This window comes from Panthera leo, chromosome B3 (assembly GCF_018350215.1).
Source record: "Panthera leo isolate Ple1 chromosome B3, P.leo_Ple1_pat1.1, whole genome shotgun sequence".
NCBI classification, from domain to species: domain Eukaryota; kingdom Metazoa; phylum Chordata; class Mammalia; order Carnivora; family Felidae; genus Panthera; species Panthera leo.
Window position 1 is genome coordinate 68,800,248 of NC_056684.1, and position 19,835 is coordinate 68,820,082.

Below are 19,835 nucleotides of genomic sequence, written 5' to 3' on the forward strand. Positions count from 1 at the left end.
ATAGAAGTATATGTTTTGTTTTGTTTACTTATAGCTATATGATGTCCAATGGCTACAAGCCAGCCCCTTTGGATTTGTCTGATGTGAAGCTATTACCTCCTCAAGAAATTTTGGTGGATAAGCTTGCAGAAAATGCACATAATGTTTGGGCCAAAGACAGAATAAAACAAGGATGGACCTATGGCATCCAACAGGTGAGAAGTACTAAGTAAGCCTGCTGGAAAAACTAGGGGATGTGATCATCCATCAAAATGCCATTTTGCGTTGGTGGGTATTAGATTGGAAGATGGAAGTTGCCCTTGCACTCTGTCCGTCATGCCTCAGTGCATTCGTTATTTATAGAATCACGGGACTGGATGGGATTTGTAATGGTCACACTGACATTAACTCCAGGCATAATTCCAATTTTGTAGAAATGAATAGGCTTACCTTTCCTTTGTTAATCTGGCTCACTTGCGATCATGTTCCCTGTGTGTGTGCCCACTGGCTGCATCTTGCCTCATTCCCTATCTTTTTTGTTGGCATTGTGGAGAGCTGAGCTTTTATGCCACTCTCCAAGGCCAAGGTAAGCTTTCCACAATTCAGCATTACAGCTCAGAAGTGTTTCTGGGTCAGTCCCAGGCATCTACCACTGAAAGTGAAAAGGAGGGGAGCCCAGCTCAGGAGAGGGGCAAACCAGCCTGCCAAGAAGCCTATGCCCCTTACCTTAGCCTCTGCCCACAATTTGTGGGCAGAGTCCTTGGCTTGCACAGGAGACAGCCCCAGAACCAGGGCCTGGCAAGGAATTAGATGGAGTTTAGAGACAAACCAACTCTCCTTTAGTGTTCTTTCATTTCCTTAAATATCCAGGGTACCATCAGGGAAGGTCAGGGGTGGTTGTATGTACACTTGTTTATTTATGCCTGAGTCTCCAACTCTGCACATGTCTGGAAGCCAAGAAGACAACAACTATGGAAACCATGGCAGAATGGGGTAAGGGAGACTCAAAACAGCATGGCAGGCATATTTGTTGATGATGACTTATCACTGCAGTCATTGGCCGTTGTGTTCTTAGTACTCCCTAAGGAACTGAGGAGGTCTCCAATACAAATGTGTGCCTTCTATAATGGACCCACTGTGGCACTGCCACCTTTTCTGATGCTTCTCTGTGAACATAGGTGTTTATCTATCTTGTTTCTCTGTTAAGAGACTGTTGTGAGGAGACTCTAATGGTTTGAATCACGGCATGATCTTCCACAGGGGAATAACTAGGTGAATCCCCACCTGCCTTGCCTTGGGAGTAGAGGTTTCTAACCAATTTCAGGATACTTCACTTTATTCACAGGCTGGCATTATTAAAATGTGTTTTTAATAGCAGACACTTGCCATTTATATTCATTTAATCCTGAAGAGAAGTAGTAAATGAGTATATTGCTAAATATCAAGGTGCTGGGGGAAGGGCTGGTGGATGGATATGAGGAAGCCGGGATGGTGGCTCAGAACATATAAGGTGGACAAGCTCTTGGTAAAGACGAAATGTATTTTCTCAGAACCTCTTTTGTCTGGCTTCATGTAGGATTTGAAGAACAAAAGAAATCCCCGGCTGGTGCCGTACGCATTACTGGATGAGCGTACGAAGAAGTCCAATAGGGACAGCCTTCGTGAAGCTGTTCGCACATTTGTTGGTTATGGCTATAACATTGAGCCGTCAGACCAAGAACTAGGTAACGAGTTGAGATTGTTCATTCTGGTCCCAGACGACTGAAATGTTACTTCTGCAGATATGCTGACTTTGAACAAGTCTAACATGTACTCTTAGAAATGATATTGGTACCAAAGAGCACTAAACAGAATGGTGTATTTTAACAAGAGAGGGGAGGAGGAAGGAGAAAGAACCATGTTTAAACTGTGTGATGAGTTTGTATGGTGAGCACTTCTGTGACCCAGTCCCAGAGGGAATAAGCGATCCTCCAGCATGGCTGAGCTTTTGGGGGTATTTAGTCACAAAACCGAGAAATCTTTATTTCTCTTATTTACCAAACATGTGACTCTCAGCTTACTTTTGGGCCAGGTCATCTCATCTCTAAATTGACTTCTACAACTCATTAAAATCACCAGCCCACAACTGATGAACATGTCATTGGCATCCCAAACCCAATGAGGGACTAGAGGCAAATTAGGTCACTATTATAAGTAATGAAGAGGATGGGTTTGGAGTAAGACAGACCTGGGTTCATATCCTTACTTTCCTCCGTTTATTGGTTCTGTGACTTTGAACAAGTAAACCTTTCTAAGCCTCAGTTTTTCATCTGTGGAATGAAGACCGTATTAACTGACCTCATAGAATTGTTGCTGGATATCATTTCTAAAATATCTACCAGAAAGTAGTCACTCAGTGAATGTACCTTGTATTCTGATTAAGATATGATGATCATGGTGATGATTGTATTATGAACAAAATGCCATGTTGGGTAGCAGGAGGTCTGTCAGTCTTTGTTGTTGTGCAATTCTTGTAAGGAATGCTACCTAATTATTAAAGGCCTGTGTTCTCTATTTACTTCCTGTCCCCTCTGCTCCTTTCCTTCTTACAATAGCTGACCCAGCTGTGGAGAAAGTCAGCATAGATAAAATTCGATTTTTCCGGGTAGAGCGGTCTTACGCAGTGAGATCTGGAAAGTGGTATTTTGAGTTTGAGGTGGTGACCGGAGGAGACATGCGCGTTGGCTGGGCCAGGCCGGGCTGTCGGCCCGACGTTGAGCTGGGAGCCGATGATCAAGCCTTTGTGTTTGAAGGCAGCAGGGTGAGTCTGGGTCGTGTCCACATGTCCCCAGAGTTTTTCTTCTCCAAACATTTCCATAGCAATTGGAAGTTCTGAGTGTCTGAATCTCTGGCTTCCAAGTGAGTCACCACCGTCACTGGCTAATTTAGGTCATTGAGTGATCATTACCTAGTGATTGTCACTTTGCTTTTTGCTCTGGTATAGGGGAAGACTATACACCCAAGTCCTTTCTGTAACTTCCATACCTGCCCTTGAACTTGAGCCCATTGCCTCCATTCTGAAGGAGGTTCCCAGAACACACTGCAGCTAGTATGTAAGGAAATCTTACCACTTTGTCCTCAAGAGAGTTCTGTTTGCTGTCATAGCTGATTGGGTGTTGGGAGACTGTGGCTACCTTTTCTGATGAGCCTATGTAACTCAGTTTCATTTATTTGTAAGACAGATCATTCCTCCCTGTGAGTTGTCCCTGGTAGAGAGGTGAGTACTTTGTAGAGACCAGGTACCAGTTAGGAGAAATTCCTCATGGAGGCATTTCTTTAGCTGCATGGGAGCTTTTAGGACCTCCAGTTCTCTAAGCTCTGGAGTCTTATTTCCTAGGGCCAGCGTTGGCATCAAGGCAGTGGGTATTTTGGACGTACGTGGCAGCCAGGAGATGTGGTTGGATGTATGATTAACCTTGATGATGCTTCAATGATCTTCACACTGAATGGGGAGCTGCTGATTACCAACAAAGGCTCTGAACTTGCCTTCGCTGATTATGAGATTGAGAATGGTAAGTCTACCATCCCCCCCGCCCCCTCGTTCCAGCTCCATGAGTTCAGGGAAAATCCAGGGAGAGCTGGGTGAGCTCATCTGCCTCCTTATTTAGGGTGGGCCATCCTTTACATATTTAAAACCCTGGTGGTGAAGACTAACCCATTTACTGTCATTTTTGAAGAGTCAAGAGCATGGCAATAGTTGGTATAAATGTCAGTTCTGAACTTCCAGATTAACTAAGAAGCTCTCCTGTGATTCCCTGTCCTGCGGCATGGCATGTTAAAGTTTCCCAGCATTACAAATGAAATGCTAATTGCGTGTGGACTCATGTCCCTGGCAGAATAGAAAACACAATGAATTAAAGAATTGTCCTTTCATTCTGATTTGAAATGTCAGTCTGCATGTTTGTGTAATTGAACTTGATGCTTTGATGAGAACCATTGAAACACAAAAGTTGGGCGTAGCTGTTCCCTGGAATGAAATATAATTTATTCTGAAATTCAAACATGCTCTGAAACCCAAGCACAGTTGCACTTATTAAAGGCCCTGAATAGACGTCAGTCAGAACGGTGCTTCCAGCTACATGAAGGAGCAATTGGCGCTTACTTCCTGTCTGTTTCACTACGTTATATGCAAACGTTGGCTGCATATAGGAGAAGGAGCACTGGACTCTGAGTCAGCTGACTCGCTCCTAACAAGCTGTGGCTCCCAGAGAGTCTCGGCTTGACGTCTCTGGGCTTCGCTGCCTTCGTCTATACCAGACAAATAGACGGTAAGAAGTTCCAACATCCTTCCTGGATATAAAACTCTCCAGCAGTGACTTAGTGCCCGCTGTACGTACATCCCTATGCTTGACGCTGTGTCACTGCCATCTTCATGACAGATGGGGATGAGGCAGAGTAGTCGAGAAGGTGGGAGGCCACTCTCCTCCTGTCTCTACTGCTCTCCACTTAGGACATCTTGGGTGGACTTAAACTTCATCTCTCTCTCTCTAAATGATGAGGGCTCTGGCTGGCTCTAAATTTCCAACACTATACAAAAAGAAACCTTTTCCACCAAGAAAGCTAAAAAGAATAGAACTACATAGGTGAGAGCAGCAGAAATACGTGTCACTGTATATATATATAATAAATAAATATTCTCTACTTGCAGAGTTTTTAACAATCTCTACTAAGAGTTTTTTTTAAACAATTCTCTACTAACAGAGTTTCTATAAGTCACTTTCATGATTTTTATGGACACCTCTTTTCTGTATATAACTGTACTCTAAGAGAACTTCAAAGATTTTTCTAAGAGCCAAGTATTTAGGGAAACAGAAAGCTTGCAATTGAGTGTATTTTCCTAGAAAGACAGGATGACTAAAGCCAGGTGGGGTCACATTTTAATGCCTGCCAAAAAGGTTTAAAATCAAGGCCTTAAAGATTCGTGGTTTTGGAGACATTTGGGAAAGAGGTCACCAGCAGAAAGAAATGTTTCTGTGCTGGTTCAGAGGCAAAGCAGAGGAAATGGGGACGTGGACCTGAGGGCAGCGTAGAAGATCCGCCTTCTGACATGGTTCTTAGAAAACAGATACCTGCCTGGTACCCACTACATGCAGTGCTCTCTTCTTGAGGCCAGGAGGAAAAGGAAGAACTAGAAGATTGAGACTCATCCCCTAGGAAAGTAGCTCCCTAAGGTAGAAAGAGTCCAAGGAGGAGGAAACTTGTCCTGGCTCTACTGTGTACGAACTAGGGGAGTTGACTTACCTATGAGGCTTTGGCTCCACATAAGGAAGGGATAAGAATCTTGTGTATTGTGCAGTTAGACGTGAAGTTCAAAGCCTTGCCACTCAAAGTGTGGCCCACTTGTTAGATATGCAGGATCTCAAGTCCCATACCAGACCTAGTGGACCAGAAACTGGTGGCAACAGACCCCAGGGGTTTGCATACAAATGAAAGCATGAAAAGCAGTGGTCCAAAATATATAAAAATACAAGCCATAGCAGTGTTAAGGGGCTCATTTTCTTTTTTTTTTTTTTTAATTTTTTTTTTAACGTTTATTTATTTTTGAGACAGAGAGAGAGCATGAACAGGGGAGGGTCACAGAGAGAGGGAGACACAGAATCTGAAACAGGCTCCGGGCTCTGAGCTGTCAGCACAGAGCCCGACGCGGGGCTCGAACCCACGGACCGTGAGATCATGACCTGAGCCGAAGTCGGACGCTTAACCGACCGAGCCACCCAGGCGCCCCATAAGGGGCTCATTTTCTAGTTGTAACAATAAATAACACATAACTCTGAAAAGGTAATAATTCAAGGCAGTAGGTTAGAAATGGCAAACGACTAATACAGATGGCAATTCCATAAATGCGGTATTAAAACTGGATGTTAAATAAAGAATATGACAGATGCCCACCTCAAAGGAGCCAGGGTGTTCCCCTCTGGGAATATAACTGCAGTAATAATACTAGTGTATGAGTAGTGTGAGTAATAGTGTGGGATCAGGAAACTTCAGGAAAGGGTGGGAGAGTTTGGAAGATTTGTGTCTGGAATTTATAAAAGACGAAACTGGAAAGATAGAGAAGGTACAGAGGACAGTCTCAAATACCAAGACTTGGTATTTACATTCAAGAAATTTGTGCTGTCTAATCTGGGCCAAGCACCCTTGGACTTCACTCTCTGGGGCATGGGAGCTGTTGGAGGCTTTCAGCAGAGGAATACTGTAAAGAAGAGGGATGTTTGAGGGTAACTTTGCTTTTAGAGATCATCTGTGTTGTATTGAAAAAAATGCCTCCTGGACCCTTTGTGTACAGGGACATGATCTGACCTTCAGAATAACAAAGTCTATTATTAGCGAGCTATTTTATAATAGAATTGTACATATTCACATATTATGCTGTAATATTGTATTGCACTTTAATAACACAGAGACAAGGTTAATTGGAAGGCTCTTTCACTTCTGTGATGGCTCAGGAGTCTGAAGAAGGACAGTTGAAAGGAAGTCGCCATGCCATTCTTTGATAATAATAGTCCAGAGGCCTAGAATAGCCCTTATAGCATCTCTCTGCTCTCTGCATAAAGGGGAAAGAGGCAGCGATTCTTGCCTGGAGCTGTTAGGAAAAGCATCTGTTGAAAACAAAGCATTTTGTACACAGTATCTCTCCATAAAGCAAAATCCCCTATGTGCTTCTATTCTGGTCACCAGCATCCCAGCCTTGATTCAGGCCCTTCCTGAAGTGAGAGTTGTGCTGGTGGGAAGTTTCCAGTCCTTTGGTGAAAGAGTGGGGACAAGCATTCTAATTCATGGCTGTTTTCCGCTGGCTTATTTATAAATTGTTACCTCTGTCCTCTTCTGCATCCTGAGTTGATATACTCTTATCTGCCTCATTAGAATTGTCCTCATCATTGTTCCCTACTCTGATCCCTGCCTTGGACCATTACAGCTTTCAGCATTGTCACCTAATAGCATCTGAAAGCTCAGAAGCTTCCCTGGTGAAACCTTTGCGATCAGTCTTCTCTTTTATTCCATTTAGAGGAGAAGAAAATACGATTCTGAGCATCCTGTTAGACCTCAGAATGTGGCGTCTGAATGAGGCTTTACTGCCGGTCCCCTGTGCTGCCTCTCTGCCAGGCACTCCCCTGAGGGACAAACTGCTCCATTAGAGCTTCGGTGTCTGCAGGGACAGCCTCCCGGGCTGTTCCTGCCATTGGCCCATCAGGATTTAACAGATCCCCCAGCTCTGCTGGCAGCTCTTTCCGTAGGTGGCTGATGAAACCTACCTGCGGGAGGCGTCACTGCCATCCACATGCAAGCCACATTGGTGCCAAGGGGTCCCTGCCGTTCTCTCTCCAGATGGGTGCTATGGTTCTGAAAGTGGTTGGAGCAGGGAACATGCAGCATTTGCTGCAAGTCTCGTGACTACCTCCGGGCTGTCCTTGGACTCCATCTTTAGGAGGCTTAGCAAGAAATGAAAACGAATGGGTAAAACACATGCTACTGTGGTGAGACTCTCAGAAACACCAAGGAGGGGCCTGGGCACTCATCTAACCAGCTCTTTCCACGATTTCGTTTTTCCTTTACTGTTAGTGAGCTGCTCTCGTGTCTTTCCACAGCTTTAAAATGGATTGACACCGGGGCCATGGTTTAGATTTTCTAGGGAACCAGTTTCTTTCCAGGGTCCTGAATAATTGAAACATGCCCCCCTGGCTCTCCCTCTTTTTAATCACAGAACTAGTCAGGAGGCCTCGTGATACAAAACTTACTGGAACCTGGAGTCCTCGGCAGGATGTAAATGTCTGTGTTCTGGCATTCCTCTCCTGGAACAAGAACTCCATGCATATCCTGGTTCAAGATAAGGCTATGTGCAAGTCTTCTCCTCCGACCTTTTCAAAAACGTTACCACATTGCATCTATGATGCTGCATATGTGGAGGGGCATTTCTTTTCCCCTTTATTTTTCTGTCCACTTACTTCTCCAGTCTCATTTGAAGCTAGGGGTTAACCGATTTGTGTGCAAAGTACAAACCCCTGTTTGTGAGAGTCATTGCTCACTTGAACGCCATGTGGCCTTACCAAATGGACCTTGTTATCCAGATTTACTCCAGGAAGCCATGTGGCTGCTTGAGAGGTAGCCCTTTTCGTGTAAGGAGCCTACAGTGGTTGGTGGTTGTGGGTCTGCAGTTGCTTTATCTAGAGGCAAACTGCTCAACTAATTAACACTTAGGAAAAGTAAAGAAAAAGTCACAAAGCAAGTTACTATAGATAAGAATTAGCAAGCCAGGCATCCTGGCCTCAGTCCCAGTTACTTGCTCTGGACCGCTTCTCTGGCAGCTTTTTTCACATGCTGGCTCTGCATGCTTACCAGGTGACAGACCTCGAGCAAGTTACCCAGTTCGCTAAGCCTCAGTTTCCTGTTCTGCAAAATGGGCATAACAGTGAGCCGAATCAGCAGAGCGCTAAGCCCAGTGCCCAACACCTAGAAAGTATTTGATAAACATTAGCTGTTGTGGTTTATCATCGTCCCCCCGCCCCCCACCGTGATCTACCAGGCAGAATTAGAAAGTTACATGACATTTTAATGCCTCATGAAAAGGACTTTTCAGGAATGGAAAGATCATCAGCTAGAGCCTCTCAGCCAGGTGGAGGGAACTGATTCACTGGGTTCAGTTATCAGCTGAATATATCAAGTATTCTTCCCCTGGAGAAAGTGCTGGCACCTTATGAGGATTTATCTTTGCTCTTGGTCCTTTCTCGGTTTTCTGTTTTCTGACCCAAACCTTGGACTTAGCTTCTTTTCTGCTGTGTTGCAGAGCTGTCGTGGCTATGCCCACTTGGTCCCATGAAGGTGCCCAACAGTCTTTCCCCACTGCTGTCACATCCATGACCACTGTGGCCATGCCTTCTCTTGTGCTCTGTTTAGCTGGACCCTGTGTAGAGGGCTGTTGCCCTGGAGGGATGGGACTCTGCCCTGGGATATGGCTGCTATTTAAAGCTGGGGCACTCATCCCTTGGAACATTCCCCCCCCCTTCTCTTGCACACTGACTGGCAGCTGACCTATGAGTCAGAGTGTGTGGGATCTTGTCCCATTTTGTCACTTGCCCTTCTCATGACCTTGGTCATGTCCATTAGCTCCTCAAGTCTCCAGTTCTGTCCTCAGTAAAGTGCTGTCTGCTTTGCTGGTAGCTTAGGAATGGGGAGAAGCCCAAGCCCCACAGAAAAAAAGGCCTCATGCAAACATTACCTGTTTTCCTTCTGCATGTATCTCCCGTTGCCAGTGGGTCTGTGACTAGGAAGTTACTCCTGTGACTTGAGTTATTCCGAAGTACTCACTCAGCCCCGCTTCTTCCCACTTAGGCTTGTGTGACTACTGCTCGTACGTTCCACCACTCAAGTCAGTAGAGAAGACAGGTTTTCTTGAGATGCCCTTTCTCTGCTTACCTCAGGGCTGTGCTGCTTCATGATCATGGCTCCAAGACCGCTATAGTGATGGTTTTCTGGGTTATGTTACCCGTTTTAGCAGAAACCAAAGTGCGGTCATGGGAGCAGCGGTGTTTTACAGCAGAACATTCACTGCTCTCTAGTCCAGTTTTGTCCTGTTTGTATACGCACCTTGGGATCAGGATAGTTTCCTTCCTTTACATCTTCTCATAGTGCAAACCAGAGCCCTCTGTCTCAGTGGGGACCCAAGAAATGTTGCTAATAAGCAATGCTCATTCCACACTGGAATCAGATTTCCAAGGGTTCCTTAATTATAGACATCCCCGTCTGCAGAAAGGAGATGGTTTCCTGTCGCAAAAATGCCAGAAGCATAGAACCTGTTGTGGAGGTTGCATGAGTGGGTGCTTATCTGACCTGCCCATCTACCTTCCTAGGGGCCAGGCCACTGGTGTATTCTCAGTCCTCCGTGTGTTGGAGCAGAGGCTTTCTGTATAAACATCACCCTTATTCTGCTAGCATTATGTTAAAGCTCTTTTATTTGAAATGATATTAGATGGTATCAAATAGTGTCCTAAATGAGTTAGTAGTTTCTTAGCTTGTGCAGGATTCACTTTTCACGTATGTGGCTCGTCTACATAGACACTTTGTGACTTAGGTAATGATACATAAGCATGGACTCTAGGAGTGAATTTTGTCCTTGATGTCTATGGACAAAACCTCTTATTGTGGAATGTAAATTCTCCCAAAGTTGGCCTTTAAATTTCCCCTGAAATAAACACTCCTGTCTTAGGAGTGACATCAGTTTTCTTTGTGGGGGCTCCAGTCCCTGTGTTAGCCACCGGCCTCAGAGCCCTTCCTCCCTTGCCGAGTGCTCTAGGGATAATTAGTGCTTTCCCAGCCCTGCTGATTTGTTGGTCCACAATTATGATTTATAAATAGCCCACAAACAAGAACAGCAAACAGTTTGAACCTCTGCTTTGGAATATTCTGCATGGCAGTTTTTTAACATGATGGGATGCAGGAGTGAGCTTGGAAAGAGACCGTAGCCATAGGAGGGGAGGAAGGAACTTCCCATGGCTCCTGCTGGAAGTGTCACCTCCTGCTCGGGTGAGGGCCACAACAGCAGGCTGGGGGTATGGCAGTTTGTAAATAGTATTTTGTAAACCAACAGAGTCCTTGTTAGCATGTAAAACTTCTCAGACTCAAAACGGGAAGAACTGTTAGACTCCTCATTTCACTGGAAGGCACTGAGACGTTAGGCTATTTGCACCAAGTCCTTTAAAAAAAATTTTTTTTTAATGTTTTTATTTTTCTGAGAGAAAGAGAGAGACAGCATATGAGCAGGGAGGGGCAGAGAGAGAGGGAGACACAGCATCTGAAGCAGGCTCCAGGCTCTGAGCAGAGCCCAATGCAGGGCTCGAACCCATGAACTGCGAGCTTATGACCTGAGCCCAAGTCGGACGCTCGACCAACAGAGCCACCCACGCACCCCTGGGTACTAAGTCCTTCTTGAGGCTTCTCGTGTTGTTTTGTTTGGGGCAGTGTTTAAAATTTCCCATGGCCTAATCTCACTTTTAACTAAAGCATAGGTAAAGAATTTTACTTATCCTCTTACTGGTTTTACTTTTCCAGCTGATATTTATTAACACCTTAAGAATAATCTTAAGGCTGTGTGGCTCAGTCGGTTAAGCGGCCGACTTCAGCTCAGGTCATGATTTTGCAGTCTGTGGGTTCCAGCCCTGTGTCTGGCTCTTTGCTAGAAGCTCAGAGCCTGGAGCCTGCTTCCAATTCTGTCTCCCTCTCTCTCTGCCCCTCCCCTGCTTGCTCTCTGACTCTGTCTCTCTCTCTCTCAAATAATAAACATTAAAAAAAAAAGTTTAAAAAAAAAAAAAAGAATAATCTAGGCTGAATGATGGTTCCCCCCACCCAAATAATTTTGAACCAAATTCAGGTATCTTCCCCATACACCAGCAGCAGCCACAGACTCCGTGTGACCTCCTGTTGTTGGAGTCTGTGTGCCAGGAAGAAAGACCAAGGATGGTGTCCCTTGTTTCCTACTGGGACTCAGAGCTGTTGAAGAAGCCAGGGTCTGACTCCCTCACAGCTTCCGGGCTGGTCCCGTGGGCTGAAGCAGGCTCTCCCCCGCCATTCTGCAGGCTTCGTGCCCATCTGCTCTCTGGGACTGTCTCAGATCGGCCGCATGAATCTTGGGATGGATGCCAGTACCTTCAAGTTTTATACCATGTGCGGCCTCCAAGAGGGCTTTGAGCCTTTTGCTGTCAACATGAACCGAGACGTGGCGATGTGGTTCAGCAAGCGCCTCCCGACATTTGTCAACGTGCCAAAGGATCATCCGCACATAGAGGTAATGTTACACGTTGTGGCTGGCCCCGGCAGGGCAGGTGGGCCAAGGCCCTAAGCTCCTGCTAATGCTTGTGTCAACAGGCAGCTGCTTACCTAAGTCCATGCCCTGGCAGCCTCCCAGCCACCTCCTCGGCTGGCGCTCAGGGCTGTAATCGTGGCCACCTTCACCGGGGCAGCCCAGTGGCACCTTACAAATGGCGCCCACCTCGCACGTCCATCCTTGCAGATCAGTCCCCAAGCCTTTGGGCTACTGTGTATCCTCCAGATGTTCCTGCATTGCTGTGGCAAAATCCATACAGTATCCAAAGACCTTAATTGTTGTTTTCCTGAGAGCGTTTGTTACTGATACTCGAGACGATATGTCCTAGACAGAATTCTTGCTCCTAATGTAATGTCTTTTAGACCCAGATAGTTTCTGCTTCCAGCATTTCAGACCGACATGTAGTAGTTGATTACGATGCCCCCATCTTGTAGGAGGGAGTAGGGAAGAGCCAGAGGTTGTAAGAAGCCTGATGAAGGTGCTGGGTGAACATCTACGTGGCTCCGTTTGCCTGTGCCCACAGTGGTTTTTTCATGGGGGGTGAGGAGATGGGTGAGGGGGCTGATGCAAAGTCAGATAGATCAGCTCCATTGAGGCAAGATGCAGTGGCTTGCTTCCACCTGGCGGTAAGTTCTCCTAACTGACCTTCCAATGCAAACCCAATAGGCACCAACACTTAGTCCTCTACTTGTCCCCATAGTCTTAAATAGCAGAGACTTTGATTTCTCTGATTCTTACCTGATGATCAGCACCTTAGAAAGCTGGCTCATAAACTTTTGGAACTAATGAACCTGTTTGACAAACGGATGGAGTCTAGAGACCCTATTAGAACCATCTACAAACCACACGAAAATATGTAAGCACACTCACCCCAGGATAGGAACTATTCTCTAGAATGCTTAGACCATAAGAAAAATATTATTACTATTATTGTTATTGTTGTTGTTGTTGTTGTTATTTTTATTATTTCTTAGTTTATTTCCTCTGCACCCCCTATCACACATTTTAAAAAACCCAGTTTTGATCATTCCTCCTCCAACCCCACCCCTTGAGATGCTGTGCCCCAGTGCTGGGAATTTCCCCAGTATTTTTTTAATTATTATTGTCACTTAAAAAAATGTTTTTAACATTTATTTATTTTTGAGAGACAGAGCATGAGGAGGGAAAGAGCAGAGAGAGAGGGAGACACAGAATCTGAAGCAGGCTCCATGCTCCAAGCTGTCAGCACAGAGCCCGACGTGGGGCTCAAACTCAGAAATTGCAAGATCATGACCTAGGCTGAAGTCAGACGCTTAACTGACTCAGCCATCCAGGCACCCTGGGAATTTCCCCAGTATTTACAGGCACTTCAACCCTTAGGCTGTGATTGGGGCAGGGCTGAGAAATGCACAGGGTGGGAGACAACCCCTCCAAGGGAGCTGTGATGTGTCTTGTCAAGCTTTGGGCTTTCTGCTTTTTCCTTAAATAGCCACTTGCCCACTGACAAAGGAAATCTTTGGAAGCATCTTCTTCTTGAGCTACTTACCCCCTGACCTGAAAGGTCATCCCCAGCAGATGCCATGCTGCATCATTCAGATACCACCACCTCTGTTATACCTGTTCGCCACCCTTGATCTTGCAGAAAACCCAATGAGCGTGTTTTTAAATCTTTAATTTCTCTAGCCAGAGGCAGATCTGTTATTTTGTATGGAGCAGGATCCGAGGAACAGTGAGAATAAGGTTTGGTTATCACTGGTGACAACTTTTATAGTTCACAGAAAGCCATGACATATGAAATATCAATGAAGGAAGGAGGGACAAGGTCAAGGTCGGGCCATCAGGTGTGTCAGGTAAGGACCCATGGTGTTTCCAGGTTGTGAGGATAGATGGCACTATGGACAGCCCTCCATGCCTCAAGGTGACTCACAAGACATTCGGCACACAGAATAGCAATGCCAACATGATCTACCTACGCCTGAGCATGCCCGTCGAATGCCACTCCTCCTTCAGCCACAGCCCCTGCTTGGACAGTGACGCATTCCAGAAAAGGTGAGGGCAAGTCCTCCCACTCTCAGAGGTGCTCATCGTGTGTGCTGTAAAGTTGGCTTTCCATTTTTCTGTTTCTTCTCTTTCTTTTTTTTTTTTTTTAATGTTTATTTTTGAAGGAGACAGAGACAGGGCATGAACAGGGGAGGGGCCAAGAGAGGTAGACATAGAATCTGAAGTAGGCTCCAGGCTCTGAGCTGTCAGAGCCCTATACGGGGCTCAAACTCACGAACCATGAGATCACGACCTGAGCCAAAATTGGGTACTTAACCAACTGAGCCACCCAGGCGCCCTCTTTTTTTTTTTTAATGTTTACTTATTTATTTTTGCAAGAGAGTGAGAGAGGAGGGGCAGGAGAGAGAGCAAAGAGAGAGGGAGAGAGAATTCCAAGCAGGCTCCATGGTCAGTGTGGAGCCCAATGTGAGGCTCGATCGCACAGCCATAGAATCATAACCTGAGCTGAAATCAAGAGTTGGCCACTTAACCAGCTGAGCCTCTCAGGTGTCCCCTATTTCACCCGGGTACAACTGGAACACGTGGGTAGGGTTCTCTCCACTTTCAGTCAGGTATGCATGTGTGTGTTTGTGCAGTGCATAATTAGAGGACCAGTCAAGCTAAACAGGGTCACATCGAGGGGAAAAGTTTGCACTCTTGCTGAGCCCTCTGGGTCCTTAGCCTCCTTGCAGCCTACAAATCCTATGTTTTTGGAATAGAAGGTGCATAAGAGGGTGCAATTGTTGCCTTTGTGAAATTAAAAGCTTCTCAAGGCAAATACTACTGTCTTTGTATAACTGTGGCCAGTGTCCAGCCCAGCAGCTATGTGACTTAGGAGTACTAAGACTTCTTCCCTCCTGATAAGGAATATATATGTTCCTTGCTGTATTTCTTTCCTTTAATGTCTGTTTCTAATCATCGATGTATGTCTGCCTATCTAGAGCTGTCTTGTCTGGGTTGCCTCTAGGGTTTCAGTATCTACCCAACTTTAAACAAGTACAGCTGCTTGAAAGAACAGGACAAGGTATTGAGAGGTATCCCTGCCTATGTTATTTCAGTCTCTTCAACCGCTCCCTAGCTCTCACTTACCATCTGGGCTGAGAGACAAGAGTAACAAGTCACAGTCCTGGCTTATGGTAGCAGATTACAAATGCACAAGTCCCAAGACCAGTTGGGATCACTCGTGTATAGAAAATAGTTTTCTAACCTTGCCTTCATCATTAAAGGTAGATTAATTGCCTGTCTGAATTGTGGAATTCTCTGTACAGCTGAATAACTAAAACATGGATTATCTCCTCCCCCTGCCCCCACCCCAGGAAACAGATGCAAGAAATACTCTCTCATACAACAACAGTAAGTAAATGTTCTCAATTATGGTTTTCATGATTCGATTCTTTGTTGTGCCTGGGAATATGCCCCTTACAGCAAAGATCTATCTAGAGATCCTCCTTAATTGCCAATTACAGTGCCTTTTAATATCCATCTTGATGCTTCCAGAACACAACTCCAACATTTCTCAAATGGGGAAAAGAAAGACAGTTGTTTAGTACAAAGGAGAAGCTCCACCTGGAGCTCTAATTGTGCATCATGGTGTACTTGTGTCCAGTTGCCACCAGGGACCAGTACTGCCTTTCTGATTGAAATGAAAAAGGGGGGGGGGGGCTCCTTAATTTAATCCTCTTGTTTGCTCTTGTGTGTAAACTTCTGTGAATCAACTCTCCCATGTCTCTGAGCAGTGCCAGCAATAATGTTGAAAGCAATCAAGTGAGAAGTATGAGCAGGGAATGGTCCAGATGATGGAAACTGATGTTGGTCTCTTTTCTATATAGCTAGACAGTAGTCAGAAAGCAACACTTGATAATGTCTTTCTTTCTCTCATCCTTCTTTAGCACCTGACAAAAAACGTTTCTTTGCAAGAAATGCATGTCACCTCTTCTAAAAACTTTTTTTAATGTTTGTTTATTTTGGGGGGAGAGAGAGACAGAATGTGAGTGGGGGAGAGGCAGAGAGAGGGAGACACAGAACGTGAAGCAGGCTCCAAGCTCTGAGCTGTCAGCACAGATCCCAACATGGGTCTCAAACTCACAAACTGCGAGATCATGACCTGAGCCAAAGTCGGATGCTTAGCCGACTAAGCCACCCAGGCACCCCCCATGGCATCCCTTCTATAAACTTATCCTGCAACCACAAGCTTGTAGGTTAACTATCATCAGGAAGTCACGGGAAGTGCAGGGTACTACACTGTGTGCATTGAGTCACCTTCCCACTTAATTCCCACGGCATCCCCACAAGAGGGACCATATTATGCACTCTGAAACACATAGAGGACAAATGGCTTGCCCAAGGCACACAGTTAATAGCTGCTGGCGGTGAGATTCAAGCCCCCGTTTGACTGGCTGACCCTTTTGTCTCCTAATCAAAAAAAAAAAAAAAAAAAAAATACAACAGGCTCCAAATAAAAGTAACTTCATTAAGAATAAATGTGTTCAATTTCACAAGGCACGTGATGAAGCAGTCACTTACCTCGTGGTTTAGCTAGTGTCATAGCGTGGTGTTTCAGATAGCGATGCCAGCCAATAACTGCTGTAATTCTCAATACTGCCTGTCGTTGAGCCTGATGGCCACACAGGGCGCCTTCGGCCACCATGTGAGCTGCTGCTTTTACAGCATCTTTTTTAAGACGTTCAAAACAACCACAAAAAATACTTTGGACGTCCCTGTGGAAGTGGAAAGGGCAGCAGAAGTTGTCAACTATTCTCTTCTGAGGGCAAGGGCAGTGCCCAGGAGAGGGTGAGGGTTCTGTGCTGGCCATTCTGAACGGCTGCCCCTGATAGGTTAAATGCTCGATTGTCTCCATGCTAAAGCACACACAAAAGGGAAAAATAGGGAAGGCAGATTCTCTAGTTAGCCTGTCGTAAGTCTGGAGTGTAGTGCAGTCCAGCTCTAGAGCAGTGTGTGCCTTTTAAGGAAGGAGGGCCACGTGGGCTCCTGCATTTGTTCTGTCATGTCTGGCCCCCCCACCAGGGGCCACTCACTCCCCTCTGTGGTCTCTCCCCAGCAGTGCTACTATGCAATCCGCATCTTCGCTGGACAGGACCCCTCCTGCGTCTGGGTCGGATGGGTCACTCCGGACTATCACTTGTACAGCGAAAAGTTTGACCTGAGTAAAAACTGCACAGTGACTGTTACTCTAGGGGATGAAAGAGGCCGGGTCCATGAAAGGTAAGGGGGCTTCCAAGCGGGCAGGGTCAGCCACCAGGCTCCTCACTCTCTCCCTGCAGCTGTCTTCTTTTCCCTTCCACCCAACACCCCAAAAGAAGGAAACATCCCAGTATCTATGAAAAAGGAAAAGTGAAGCACAGGCTTAAAATCCTTCACTAAATAGGCAATACTATGGCAGAAGTGTATTAGTGAAAATGGAGGATAATTCCATCACGGTATCAAACATGACCCATGGAGGCACCTGCGTGGCTCAGTCGGTTAAGCGTCCGACTCTTGATTCTGGCTCGGGTCACAATTTCATAGTTGGTGAGTTCAAGCCCCGTGTTGGGATCTGCGCTGACAGTGCAAAGCCTGCTTGGGATTCTCAACCTCCCCTCTCTCTTCTCTCTCTCTCTCTGCCCTTCCCTCACTCGCACATGCTCGCCTGCTTGCTTTCTCTCATTCCCTCAAAATAAATGAATAAACTTAAAAAAAAAATGACCCAGGAGTAGGAGATACAAATGGACAGCTGGAAGTCTGTGCCCCCTCTCAAACACTTCTCTTCTGTGCGTTCTGGGCAAGCCCCAATTTCGGCAACATCAGAACAAGACAGAGAAAAACCTCTGGGTGCTTGAAAGAAGTCAATTCAGAAGAAATACAAAGATGCACCACATCACATAGCAACTGATAGACTCAGAACTCCTCATCCTAAGAATGTGAAGTGTCTGAAAACATAAAGAACATAAAAGAGATACAGCAAGTTCACGAACAATAACGTAAAGATCTTTTGGGAAAGCAGGTTTTAGGTACACTCAGGCCTTCCCCTGGTCCATTGAGGGGGGAGAGGAGGGTTGAGGGTTGATTGCCACCAGGGAAAGAATCTCCAGCCAGCAGTGCCCCAGAGGTGACCCAGGAGACCATGCCTTACTTCCACCCAAGTGAGACTTAATAGAGTCTTTGCCAAACAGACATGTTTAGAGATATAATAGGTTGTTTTGCAAGCTGACCTTTATCCTTACCAAGTCAGGAACATTTTGCAGGCAGTGTTCTTTAGATGCTACCGGGTCATCAAACACTGGTGACCAGAAAGTTCACTTATAATCACTGTATCGTGCAGGACCATTGTGGGTAGGTGGTTAAGAGCACAGACTCTGGAAGCAAACTGCCTGGGTTTTAAACTGAGTTCCAGGACGTCCTGGGCCATTTAGCCTTCCAGGGCCTCAACTTCCTCACCTATAAAATGAGGATAATAGTTTCAGTCTCATGGAGTGATAGGAGGATTAAATGAAGAAATAACTGGAAAAATGCCTAAAACAATGTCTTGACCCAGGGACTGAATAAACACATTACATTACTACTATTACTAAATGTCCTTTATACATTACAAGACCCAGAATAGACGCTACAAACAGCATCCAATATCTTGTTGGGTTGGTAAGGAAAGCACTTGAAAGCAGTTGACTGAAGTCAGAAGACTTTGCTCTTGAGCCAGGAGAACAAAAAGCTGACGTGTCCATCCCAACTGGGTTTATTACTCGAGTTTGCTGATGGTGCCACACCAGACAGATGACTTCACTTATCTGAGCCTCAGTGACAACATTTATTTTGAAAAGTGACTCGTTAGCATCTGGAACAAGACCCAGTAGATAGTTGGTGCTCAGTAATTCTTAGTTTTTTGTCTTGCACAATAAGAAGTAAATACAGGAACAATGTCTGATGTTTTGAGGAATTTCAAATTTGGCCCCTTTAAAATATGACCGAAGCATGTCACTTCACGTTCCCACCACTTCAGTATGTTAGCAATGGACTTCTGCAGTAAGCATCAATGTACTTGGGACTCTAATCACTGAACGGCAGTAATAGCATGGCTTAAGTTTAACCTGTATGGAAATCTCGCTGTGGCTGTCACTTGTTGGAAGGGGCAGTTTGCACTGGCTCTGCCTGAGGGTCATTCACACTGAGAAACTGTCCCCACTGGTCCCCCAAAGGAGAGGGAGTAGGAGAGGAGGTGAGCGTATGTTGACAAAGGGTCTCAGGGGAGGAAATTATATACTTCTAGAGCTGGAAAGAACCTTGGAGAATTCTAATCAAAGCTTTAACTTCCCAGGGTCAAATCAGGTTGACCCTAGGTGTTTAAAGGAACTGCATTAAAGCAACAGGTAGAGAGTCATGCTCTTGTTTAGCCTGAGAAAAAGCACTTTATGGTACTTCAAACAACTGATTCCTCAGGCATTGTACATCAGGGCTGGGCTTAGTAGAAGGAGACCAAATCATCTGTCTCTTGCCCACAGCCACGTTGACGGGCTCTGAGAATCACCTCTGCCACTAATTTCTCCAAAGCCTACCCAGGATTTGAAATCTCTTAATTAAGGAATCAGGCTTTGGAGCCTTAGTGCCTTTCTTTGGTTATTACTATTGGCTTTTGAATGTAAATGCCTATGATGGAGTCTACACGGTGGGGGTAGGTAGACAGCCAGCTAAGAAAGGCATCCAAGCTGGTATTTGGTGAAGAGTTCAGGGAGAAGAACTCTAGGGTAGGGCCAGGTTGTGTAGGTCAAGGACGTAGTTGGGCATCAGACCACTTGTGACCTAGTTTGCAAGCAAGCCTGGGTCTGCCATCCTAAGGAATGCGGGCCTGAGTTTTCAAGTGCGTTACAGCCTTTTTCACTGACACTGCAGAGTTTTGTTTGTGCCTCTTATACCAAATCCCTGTATAAATCTTTCCGTGGTGGTCACCTTCCCTGTGCCCCCATCTCCGATCTCTGAGTTGGGAATACTACCA

At 45.6% G+C, this 19,835-nt stretch overlaps 1 protein-coding gene across 1 annotated transcript in view; it reads left to right on the top strand.

Annotated features, from left to right (window-relative positions):
• RYR3 (ryanodine receptor 3) overlaps positions 1-19,835 on the top strand; it is a 526,048-nt gene that overhangs the window by 319,119 nt on the left and 187,094 nt on the right. The window contains exons 24-31 of the mRNA XM_042942518.1: positions 35-194; positions 1,556-1,703; positions 2,574-2,779; positions 3,356-3,530; positions 11,586-11,794; positions 13,686-13,861; positions 15,169-15,205; positions 16,911-17,074. Of these exons, the coding sequence (XP_042798452.1) occupies positions 35-194; positions 1,556-1,703; positions 2,574-2,779; positions 3,356-3,530; positions 11,586-11,794; positions 13,686-13,861; positions 15,169-15,205; positions 16,911-17,074 (1,275 nt within the window). The remainder of the gene's footprint in view (positions 1-34; positions 195-1,555; positions 1,704-2,573; positions 2,780-3,355; positions 3,531-11,585; positions 11,795-13,685; positions 13,862-15,168; positions 15,206-16,910; positions 17,075-19,835) is intronic.